Here is a 12,082-nt window from a genome sequence, read left to right as displayed (position 1 = left end):
AGTTGAGAATTTGAAGAAGTCAAAAATAAAAACCTCCTCGTTGAAGAGAAACAGGAAGTTGAGACGTTGCACAAAGAAAAAAAAAAGGTAATTCACAACATTTCAGAGACAACAACTTTATGTGTCTACATTTACTTCACAGCCTCAGTTATCAATCAACCAATCAACCAATCAATCAATCAATCAATCAACCAATCAATCAATCAGGCTTTATTCATGTAGAACTTTTCATTTAAACAAGACAAACAAAAACCAGCACACTCAGTCGCACACTCAGTCACACACTCAGTCGCACACTCACTCACACACTCAGTCGCACACTCACTCACACACTAAGTCACACACTCAGTCGCACAAAAACAGATCAAATAGAGAAGACTTGTAGATTGAGTTATTTTAAATCTCTTCTTAAAACCTTTTTGTAGACACACACACAAAACAAACATAAATTAGAATATTTGAACGACAAACATGACAAACAAGTTTCCTGTTACAATCCCGCAACTATAAAACATCGGATCATTTCAATCTTTGTGAAAGAGATTTGTTTTTAGATTAAATCATCTTAAAAAATCTATACAAATTATAATTTCCCCCCAAATTGAATTCTGATTTTAATGAGAAACAAAGGGAGGCGTTGAATTAGAATTCAGAAATTCCGCTGAGATCAGCAGAAGGAGGAGAACTGGAGGAGAGGATACAAAAACTTGAATCAATGAAAGACTCCAAAAACAACTGATATAATTTCACTTCCTGTTTCACTTCTGTAAATCACTGGGTGGAGCTAACTAACAAACTAAAAAGATGAGACCAAAGTGTTGCACAATAACAGGACACGGTGGAAAGTACAACATAAAAATAAAATAAAAACGCAACAGGGTAAAGATGTCAAATCCATGTTTAGGTAAATTTTAAAAACTAGCATCTTTGAAGCTGAAATCATTTCATCAAAGCAGATTTAGATTTTCTTATTGTGTTGTGTTTGATAGAGTCAGTATTGTGTCTGTACTGCAGGAGTCTGTTCTTTCTCTCTTCTCGATAATACTTAATAAAACTCCACATATGGTTACAAATCTCTCAAAGAACTCATAACAGACGTCTCTGTGGCACATTCGTTAACAGACGAACACATTCGTCTGTTAACTGAAAGGTTGGTGGTTCAAGTCCAGGGATGATTTGATCTTCTTCCCAAAGCATTGAATCTATCACACTCCAATTTAAAAACTGTATTACTCAACATGTCAGCTCTGACTGGAAACTCTGGAAACTCTGGACTCTGTTTGAAGCACCTGACACACATCCTGTTAGAACGTTGCACTATGTTCAGTTTCTATCTGAGGAGCTGAGACTGGTTGTGATGGGATGTGAGGAGAAACAGGGTTTCCTCTGAAGATGAGGGATGTCTTCTCTTTTCTGTCTCTCTCCTTTGGACAAGTATTTTCAGTCGTGAATCAGAGAAAGAAAAGAGACGGACACCTTATGGAGTAAATCTATATTTACATGTAATTCTGCTGTAATTTCCAAGACTTTCATATTTGTGGATATCCCTGTATCATTCCAAAGATTATTATAATTATTTTATATATTCTAAGTGAGAATCATACCCCTAGACCAACAAGCCATAAGAATTATTATTTCACAGTACGTCCTGTATTTGTAGTTTCTATAGAAGTCTATAGAAAGTGACTTCTCACTTTATAACGTCAGGAAACATTCAGGAGTTTCTGTCTCAGTCTCTAGTTTCAAGTCTTCTTCAAACAGCTGATGTTCATTTAGTGAATTATGATCATTTGGAGTCAAACAGACCATAAAGCACCGGATGTGTTGGGGGGGGTGGATACCACAATGTGATTGACAGCTGGTACCAGGTGGGTGTGTAGTCAGGCTCCACCCCCTGCTCCTCCATATATGGTTATTTCTGGCAAAATGTCAAACTGGGTCGACTGAGTTGTTTTCATCTGTCATGTTTATGGACTGTTCCTTAACAATAATGGTCCTTTTAGAGTTGTTGCTTCATATTTACAGAAGCATGTGTATCTAAGACCGATTCAAACACAGACTCGTCACTGACTCGTCCTCATGTTCCTCAGCTCAGCTGCAGCTTCAGACTGGTCTTCTGTCTCAAACACACAACAGTGGATCTATCGTCCGAACAAGGACGACTCAGTGTGAACACAGAGGACTGTACCAACCAAGTCGTGTTACCACACTGAAACTAAAAAACAGAGTTACTGCTCAGAGGAATCGTCCACCGAGTTCAAACGAAGACCAAGTTCCTCATCACACACGTGCAAACAGCATCAGTCAGATGTTCGTGGAAAACATTCTACTTTCCTTTTAGTTAAAACCTCTCTAAAGCCTAGGTCAGCGCAGTCGGCTGTTATCTGAAAGGTTGGTGGTTCAAGTCCATCCAGGGACGATTTGCTCTCTTTCCCAATGCACTGAATTGATCACACTCCAATTTCAAAACATTGTTACTTAACAACATCTCAGCTCTGACTCGCAGAGGAAACTCTGACTGGACTAATGACGAGGAATAAATAAGAAGAAGCTGTGGAGCCTCACAAACAGACACGTTGACAATGAGCGCTGACCTGCTTCTGCTCCGTGCATGTGGTTCTGACCCTCTTCTACTTTCGTTTTGGTTGAAAACTCTCTATTGAACCAGTCTCTGTGGTGCATTAGTTCAGCGCATTCGGCTGTGAATTGGACAGTTGGTGGTTCAAGTCCATCCAGGGACGATTTGCTCTCCTTCCCACGCTCAGCATTGTTTACACTGTGGTTTCAAACCATTACATCAGCAACACCTATGTCTGAGTGAAAACACTCAGTTCACTCACTTTAACTTGAACTTCTTCCTCCAATAGCTGCAACTTCTACACTGTTGCTATATATTATGTACTATTTTGAATGTTTGGGGGTTTTAGGTTTTGAAATCCGAATGTAAATGTATTATTTTGATTAGATAATCGACTGCAGGTTGTTTTATATTTCTCACACTTTATGCTTCCAACACATATAAGATAGAAAAGACTCAGTCACATATGTGAGAGGAACGTAAAGACAGTTCATTACAGGAACTGATGATTATTCATTTCTTCAAGAATTGCTTCACATATTTACACACGTCTGAATTAACAATGTTTGTAGATACGTTTGTTTAATTTTGATTCCTGGGCTCGTCCAGGATTCAAACCCAGGACCTTTCACATCCAAATGAGCAATGAGCAATGAGTATGACCACATGATGTCTACAAACGTACCAGGCAGCTAATTTATCTTCATATTTTGACTGAAGGCATTTGATCAGATCAGTAGGTGATTTCATGACAAAACCAAGAATAGAAAGATGTGACATTTCCGTATAAATTGAATTCTGTATTTTGATTATTGTTTGTGGATTCGAGACTCTTCATAGATTTCAACCCAGGACCTCTGACTTTATGTATTTTCCCATGAGAGTGAGAACACACGTGTGAGGCTCAGTGTCTCACATGTAAACACAGATAATTACAGGCACTGATGATAATTTGAAGAGGACTCAAGGAGTAACTCTAAAGTAGAACAAGAGAACACAACATTACAAACAGATAAATCTTTATTATCATTATATTCAATCAGCTGCACGTCAACTCTCTGTAACCCCATACATGTGATACTGGAGTTTAACCACAGGGTGGCGCAGTAGACTCACGACCAAACAGCTGTAACAGGAGCAATGTGCTGGGCTGATCTGGGATTTGAACCCAGAACCTTCCTCTGCAGGGAACCCTAACCCTGACCCTATGGTTTTTATGACAAAACGTGACAACTGAATATGAATTCAATTTGTTTTTATTCTATTTTATTTTATTTTATTTTATTTTATTTTATTTTATTTTATTTTATTTTATTTTATTTTATTTTATTTTATTTTATTTTATTTTATTTTATTTTATTTCCTTTTATTTCCTTTTATTTCCTTTTATTTCCTTTTATTTTGTACGATACCCGACTTCCGGCGGGGCGTGTGTCGTCATGCGGAAGTTGATAGGATTGCGGAAGTGTGCAGCGGAGTTGGGTCGCTGGAGTGACACCAGAGTGAAACCGGAGAAACGGGTCTTCACTGGGCCCGAAGCGGTTCTGGTTCGGATCCCCTCTGCATGTCACAGCCGCGGGAGCCTCGGGTCACTGCTCGGTTCGGTGAGGACCAACATTCACTTCCTGTTTGAGCCGTTTGAAACTCGGCGGCTGGCGGAGCTAAGTTAGCTGCTAACGCTCCGTGGCACAGAAACAGTGGAACAGCTCCATCCCTTAGATCACAGGAGGTTCGGAGGAAGACGCGAGAAGACGTGAGAAGGTTTCTCCTCATCTCGTGTGTGTCACTGGTGAAGGGTCACGTGTTGTGTTTCAGCCTCAACTTGAGCTAATCTACTTTTACACTGAAGCTTCCACAGTTTCTCTCCACGTTGGGTTTTCAGGTTCCGTGACGTGAAAACATAAAAGACAAACTTCCTGCTTTTTCCTTTCTCCACCTGCACCACATCGGACCAGCTGCAGCTCGGGAACCAGTTCCACCAGTCAGATCTGGACTGGGCTCACCCACACAAGCTGCAGACTGTGTAAAACATGTTAAACCTTTATTTCTAATAGTAATATAATGATAATAACTTGAATTTATTTTTCAAGAGACCCGAGGTTTTGTGTCTTTCATGAAAACACAAAAAGGGCAATTTTATTAATCGTTTCCCACCTGGACCACATCACATCTGGTCTGGATCCACCTGTAGAGACTCTTCTAAACATCGCTCGAGTTTTATAAAAACCTTTATTTCTATCTATGAAAACACAAAAAGATGAATTTAATAGTTTTATATCGGGTGTAGCTCAAACACCATTGAATCTGTACATGTCCAGACTGTAAAGACTCTTCTGAACGTACCTCGAGATTTGTTAAACCTTTATTTGTCGTTGGAGAAACACTAACAGGCCGTGTATTTAATAATCTTGCGTACGTCCACCTTTCACCTTTTATCAGAGCCGCACCTCGGTGTCTGCACGGCCGACAGCCACACATTGTATTTCCAGTGGGCTGACTCCAGCTCGCCAAGGATCTGCAGAATCAATGCAGCCCATGTGACTGTGAGTCAGCGAGCTGATGTTCTCACATTAGACTTCCGTGGAAATCCAGTCATGGAGCCTCGCAGCAGAGACACTGGGTGTTCTTGTAGATAGACTCAGCCGGGGGTTTTCTGACTGCGGCACCTCGATCAGAATTGATCACTTTACTCAGCTGGTCTGAGGTGAAGACTTCTGATATCTGTCTGTGGTTTGAGGTTCATTTTCCACTCGCCTACTTCGCCTTCAGTTATGATGTGTCAGTACATCTGGGACTTTCCTTCATATCTGTCTTACTCTAAATAGATCTTATTAATTACTGTCTTAAAAAGTCTCAAATTCAACTTGTTGACTTCTTCTGTTGCTGCAGGAACCGTGATTAAAAACTGCTTCTGTTACAGGAAGCAAAGAAATTATAAAATGATGCTGAAGAACATCAAGCGGCTGTTTTAGGTTATTGTCCATAATTTATATTCATCAGGTCTTGAATGTGAAAACAGTCCCTTTGTTCTCGTAAAAAAAACTATGTCAGGAACAAACCAAAAGTACCAGATAAAGTTCCAACCCTTCATGTCAGGTGGTGCGTGTGGTTCTTCAGCACCGACTCCACAGGAAGCTGCATTAAGTACTTGTCCCTCTCTTCCCAGTGTTCGGGGTTGAGTGGTCATGATGGCGGATCACACGGATGTCAGCCTGCTGCCGGAGGAGCGGGTCCGTGCGCTCACCAAGAAGGGAAGCACGGTGGAGGTTAATGACTACGTGCCGCTGCGCCGCTACTTCCGCTCCGGCATGGAGATGATCCGCATGGCGAACGTCTACACAGACGAGGGCAACATCGAGCACGCCTTCGTCCTGTACAACAGATACATCACGTACGTGCGCTGCCTTTCTTCAAGTATTTACTTTGTCCTTCCCTGCAGAGGATGGAGTCACAATTAAATGCATTAAGTTGGGAGGAAATATATATAAAAGAAGGAGAAGATGCTGAAGAAAGTTTCCACAGATTTTTATCTTGAGATCAAGTCTGAATGCTGTCAACCCCGTCCTTGCTTTAGTTTTGTGGCTCTTTAAAAAAGAGCAAAGCCAACCAATTCAAAGTCGACAGTCTGTCATTACTTTGAATTCCAAAGTTTAGTCCCTGGTTTTTTAAAAAGCTTTGTCAGCACAAGCACACAGAGGTTTTTCAGTCAATTACAAGAACTTCTTTTCTCTTCAAAAGGCTGTTTATAGAAAAACTTCCCAAGCATCGTGATTACAAGACGGCGAACGTTCCCGAGAAGAAGGACACACTGAAGGTACGAACACTGAGTTTACACTGACCTGGAAAGTGTGTTTTGAATTGTTTTCCGAGAAATCGTCTTAGCTCCACATGTAACTCGGTTTCCTTTCTTCTGCAGAAACTGAAGGATGTTGCATTTCCTCAAGCAGAGGTTCTGAAAAAAGGTCTTTTGAGGAGATTTGAACAAGAACACGCACAGTATCTTGCCAAAAAGGTGAAGTGTCCTGACTTACATCTGTCCAAACCACTGTAAATACAATGAAAAGTACAGTGCTCTGATTTTACAGTGTATCGTCTGGGCTGTAAATGGGCTGAAACATTAACCAGGGTTGTACTGAAAGAGGCAGTCATTCATTATCGGAGGCTAAACGATAACATTGACCCTGAATAGTCTCATTGTTTATTACAATGAAAGAAACGCATTCATTTGAGATCAACTTACAACTTTCATTAATTGTTCTGCTGCTGAAACTAAAACCTGCAAATATCTGGTGTTTGCCTTCTGCTCAGAAAGTGGCGGATGAGGCCCTGGTGCAGGAGCAGTCGAAGCGGCGAGCGCTGGACGCCGAGCGGGAGCGCGTGGCCGAGATGCAGCGGCGGCAGCGGGAGCAGGAGCAGTTCAGTGCCTTTGAGGAGATGATCCGCCGCCAGGAGCTGGAGAAGGAACGCCAGCGCGTGCTCCTTGAGTTCGCCACACCCAGCATGCCCCCCCCTGAAACGCCCCTCCTTCCAGGCATCCAGGGCCCCCCGTTCGTCCCCCCCACCGTCCCGCAGAGCCTGGGGGACATGTCCAGTGGCACCGACCACGAGTACAACCCCCCTTCAACCGTCGGTACACCTGCCACCGCCCCGCCCACCTTCGACCGTGCGCTCAAGCCCGGGTCTCTGGTCAGCCCAGGGAACAATAGTGAGTTAATCTTTTTGTGAGGGGCCGGCCCTCAGAGGATTTAAATACTGCCCTGTTCCTGCTCTAAAGTATTTATTCTCCTGAGCTGATTTCTTTCCCCCTGACCTACTTCATCTCCTGTTCACACCATGCCTTGCTCCAGAAGAGAATCCAACTTTTCTGCTCTAACTCCTATGGTTTGTGCAGATACAATGTCGGATGCCGTTCGGCAGTTGGCGGTTCCTGCTGAGCTGTGCCGGAGCTTTCTGAGGTTGGCCGAGGCCAACACCAGCCGAGCTGTGGAGACCTGTGGCATCCTGTGTGGCAAACTGGTAAGACTCTTCAACCGGGTTTCTGCTGGCTCTTAAAACGTCTAAATGACCTCGGACCTAAATATTATACACGAGCTCTGGATTACGTTTGGGTAGATCTTAATTATGTTAAGAGGTTTTTGTATAGTTGGTAATGTTCCGGTTTGTTGTAATTCTTTCTCATCTAATCAGATATTTGGCCAAGGTAATAACAGCTACATCCATTCTACTACGTTTTCATTTGAAAATAACGTTTTCAAACTAAAACCATCTCTGTCCACTTGAGTGTTTTGGCTCCGTATGAGTTAGTTGTTTTATTCTGGAAGGAGGTCATGTGATCGGAGCGAAAGCTACATCGAGACCAGAAACACCCAATCAGCAAGTGGTTGTGTCATCGTCATCGTTTCCAAACATCTCAGCTTCTGCCCGTCCAGATTGAAACGGAGCCAGCAGCGTTTCCAGGCTTCTCAGTTGTAGAGGCTCTGACACTCTGGAGTTGTGTGACGCCACTCGAATCTGTGGCAGAGTTAATGTGTTTTAGAACACAAATGTACAGTATTAGTATGGATTAAGCAAAAACTTCAAACAAGACCAGCGTGGAACTGATAACTGATCGTCTGCAAACACCTCGATCAGAATTGATCACTTTACTCAGCTGGTCTGAGGTGAAGACCTTTGATTCCTTCTGTCTGCGGTTTGAGAAACAACGTGTCCAGGTTTATTTTCTACTCCCCTACTTCTCCTTATGTTCAGTTATGATGTGTCAGTAAATCTGGGACTTTCCTTCATATCTGTCTTACTTGAAATAGATCTTTTTAATTCAACCGTGATGAAAACCGCTTCTGTTACAGGAAGCACCAAAATAATACAATGTTTTATGATGAAAGTAGGAATGTTAATCATGAGTGAGGCAACAATGTCGTGGGAGTGACTTTTGTCACTTTTGATGACTGGACGTTTTGCTGGACGCAGCGAACTGGTCAGATCTCAGTGGATTTGATCCAGACAGACACTGTGGACGTCTTGTTGTCAGACGGCCGTTCTGCATGATTTAAAGCAGAGCAACAAACAGTGTGACGCTTTGTGTGTTTGTTTCAGACCAGAAATGCGTTTACTGTGACACACGTCATCGTTCCGAAGCAGAGCGGTGGACCCGACTACTGTGACACGGAAAATGAGGAGGAGCTGTTTCTCATACAGGACCAGTACGATCTCATCACCCTGGGCTGGATTCATGTGAGTGAACAAATGCACCAATGTTCTCAGAGCTGCAGAAATCTCCCTCTGTCTTTTTAAACTTTATTGGACTTTAATCAATATCTAGACATTTGAGAGGAGTATTGATTCTTAGGGAAAACGTAGAGCAACAGGAGGTATGGGGTTTGGGTTTGAGTTATTTTCAGATTTCGGATGATTCATTTTACACTTTTGATCCGTGCAAGGGCTTATTTTTAATCTCTAGATATTAATATTTAGATGAAACAGTTGCACCATCATGTTCAGTGGTGTCAGTAATTCATGGTTTTACACTGAATACCTACAAACTACGTGCAAAATGTGGTTTGTCAAGTCAGATCCTCACGAGAAAGGCGTGATGTTGAGGCGTCGATAACTTTTGACCCCCTTCTTCTTACAGTAAATTGAAACCAGCTGAGCAGGAAACTGAAGTCTGGGCTTTTTCTTTTCAGACTCACCCGACACAGACGGCCTTCTTGTCCAGCGTCGACCTCCACACACACTGCTCCTACCAAATGATGCTGCCAGAGGCCATCGCTATCGTCTGCTCGCCCAAGTTCAACGAGTGAGTCTGAAACCCGCTCGTGTCTTGTGGCGACGAACATGAGACACGAGGGAGGATTATTTCAGTGTTTGTCCGTCTGTGCCGATGTATTTTCTCTGTGCTGAAGTGTGACTGTGTTTGACCCAGAATCGGCTACTTCAGTTTGACGGACCGAGGAACAGATGAGATCTCCACGTGTAAAGAGAAAGGCTTTCACCCTCACAGCAAAGAGCCCCCTCTATTTACAGTGAGTAGCCCTCCACTTGGAGAGCAATGCACACTTCAATGATCTTTTCCTTATGAATACTGTTTTATTTCATTTTTGTAGTATACTTTTGTTGATATTAGCCCTGACAGGGGGAATGTAGTCTAGAGCTGTTTTCAGTCATGAACTCAGTTGGTCTATTTGAAGCAGCAGCAGCAGGTTGTCGGGTCCGACTCGTTCACAACAACAGGAACATGTGGGGATCATTGAATCCTGTGGACAGTCTCCTGCTGTGTTCTCACATCGACTCCTCCGGCTTGTGGGAGAAACTCTAATGTCTAACGTCTTCTGAGGTTCTGAGTTGGAGTGCAGTTCTAGTTTTCAATCGTCTGTCCATGTGAACAGACTCTAACAAACCTGTCTCTTGTTTCCAGCACGCGGGACACGTCACCATCACCAATGACACTGTGTCCATGATGGATTTGCGGTGATTTGGTTTCTGCTTTCCACCAGAAGACTCACTGACTGTTTTATCAAATGAAGACTGGACAAAACACTTGTTTTATTGTCGGGACGGTACCGAGCAAATGCCGCCCACGAGTTTACCATTCATATGGACTTCAGTTGTTCTCCAAAGGAACAACAACGTGAACTTATGTTTTTGCTCTGTCAGAAAACCAATCTACATATTACTGCACTTTTTGAGCAAAAACGACTTCAACCCACATCATGGACTCGTCAACCTCTGGCTCTTCAACCCCCTTCGTCTGTGTGAACATGTGCTTTACTTCCCATTCAGATTTTTGTTTTATAAATAAAAATGTGTTTGTCAGTAACAGGTAGCGTCTGGTAACTCAGCCTTTGTTCCGTTATTGTAAAAGTTTGGTCCTGCCTGACTGATAAAGTGCCACGAAGAGAAGGTTCACTGGTCGAGTTGTTCATTGTGCAACGTGACGTTCAGTGTAAAGTCTAAAGTTTGTAATCAAATCTTTGTTCTTTTAATAGACTGTAAATATAGATGGACGACGCGGCCCCACTTCCTCCCACTGTACATAAAATACAGCCCAAATATCAGAGTATATATAAATATGAGAGCGCTGCCGTTTTGTGCTTTTGACGTCTTTGGAACCAGAGGCTGGTTCAAAGTTTTTTACCGCTGCTGGTGCCAAGTTTTAGTTTGAAAGCTCCGGGGCTGCGTTTCAGTCTGGATGAACAGAAACAGATGTTTGGAAACGATGACGCTCACAACCTCTTGCTGATTGGTTCTTTTCGGTCGCGACGTAGCTTTCATTCGTCAGGCTCCTGTCACATGACTCCCAGCATCAGCCTCAGCTACCAGAGTAGAAACAACATGGAGAATCAATCACAAGTGTTACTGACCCTGTCGTCTTTGCTAGCAGCTGTTCAGTCTAATTCTGTATTACAATGACACAGCTGTTTACAAGTGGAGGAGACGAGCTGTTATTCAAGCCATTCCCAGCCTGATGCACATGCCCAGTGTATGTGAGGGGTCACGTGATGTGCGTCTTCAGGCGTGTTGGCGATCTACATGTTTTGGCTTCACTTTGTGGGAGCTGTCGTGTCGTCCATCTTTATTTACAGTCTATTGCTCACTTGACTCACAAGATGATCCGAGTGAGTGATGAGAGAAGCCAGTTGTAACTCAGGTTTGGCGACAGTGTTGCTGCTCTGTCTTATATTTTTATAAAAACACAGCATCACTTCACAGCATCCTTTATTAAGACGAGGGTTTTGTTTGAAGTTCACTTCCTGATTACAATGGATCCTCCTCCTCCACGTTTCTCTTGTCTTTGTGTTTTGGGGGAAGAGAAGTTTGAAGTTTGAAGTACCTGTCGAACTCGTCCCGACACCCGACACACGACCGGTCATCTGAATGTACCTCCTGCTCCACGTCACTAACCGTTCATGCCACTCCAGGTTTTTGTCTGCTCGCTTCTCTTGTCAGAAGAAGTCAATGATTAGCCATAATTGTGAGAATCCCCTTAATGAATGAAATGCCAAGACAAAATAAACGTATAGATTCATTTATTCTGTATTGTTTTATTTGTCACGTGAGTATAAACAGTTATTATTAGTGCTTTAGATAACATTTGATATCCTGGGGTTACGAGCACCCGGTGTAGAAGATGACACCTCGTAAGTACGTCAATGATGACGGCTCCTCCGTCTTCTCTCATCGAGGGTCTCAGGTTTTAAACCTAAGATTTTTAAATATATTTATCAATAAACAAATTTATGCACAACTGTGTTTTATCCAGTAGTTAAGGAAAAGTAGTTTTATTAATTAATAAAAGTAATGTAAAGCTGCAGTCAACAATTACATTTACAATCATTCCCTTATTCCCCCAGTCTCACATGTTCCAGGCTCTTGTTTTGTGCGATCAGCTGTCAGAACATTATTATGTTGTATATATCTGGTTTACATTGTGCAAACAAATTAGCTATTTTTATTTTTCCTTATATTATAATTTCCCAATTTGTTATATATATATATATATATATA

The 12,082-nt window shown here is 42.4% G+C and overlaps 1 protein-coding gene across 2 annotated transcripts; it reads left to right on the top strand.

Moving 5' to 3' along the window:
• Window positions 1–4,013: 4,013 nt before the first annotated feature.
• Window positions 4,014–11,603, top strand: LOC118114714 (STAM-binding protein-like A). Of its 2 annotated transcripts, none has more exons than XM_035165304.2 (10): window positions 4,014–4,182; window positions 5,745–5,969; window positions 6,317–6,392; window positions 6,495–6,590; window positions 6,887–7,283; window positions 7,470–7,594; window positions 8,672–8,809; window positions 9,262–9,374; window positions 9,501–9,600; window positions 9,993–11,603. In XM_035165304.2, exons 2-10 carry the CDS (start codon window positions 5,764–5,766, stop codon window positions 10,047–10,049), a joined length of 1,308 nt encoding a protein of 435 aa, XP_035021195.1. In that variant the 5' UTR covers window positions 4,014–4,182; window positions 5,745–5,763; the 3' UTR covers window positions 10,050–11,603. The 2 variants fall into 2 exon arrangements, with proteins under 2 accessions (XP_035021195.1, XP_035021196.1); XM_035165305.2 differs by having other exon boundaries at window positions 4,014–4,331.
• The last annotated feature ends 479 nt before the right edge of the window (window positions 11,604–12,082 follow it).

Source organism: Hippoglossus stenolepis, chromosome 9 (genome assembly GCF_022539355.2).
Source record: "Hippoglossus stenolepis isolate QCI-W04-F060 chromosome 9, HSTE1.2, whole genome shotgun sequence".
NCBI lineage: Eukaryota > Metazoa > Chordata > Actinopteri > Pleuronectiformes > Pleuronectidae > Hippoglossus > Hippoglossus stenolepis.
This window is presented reverse-complemented; position numbering and strand designations above follow the sequence as displayed.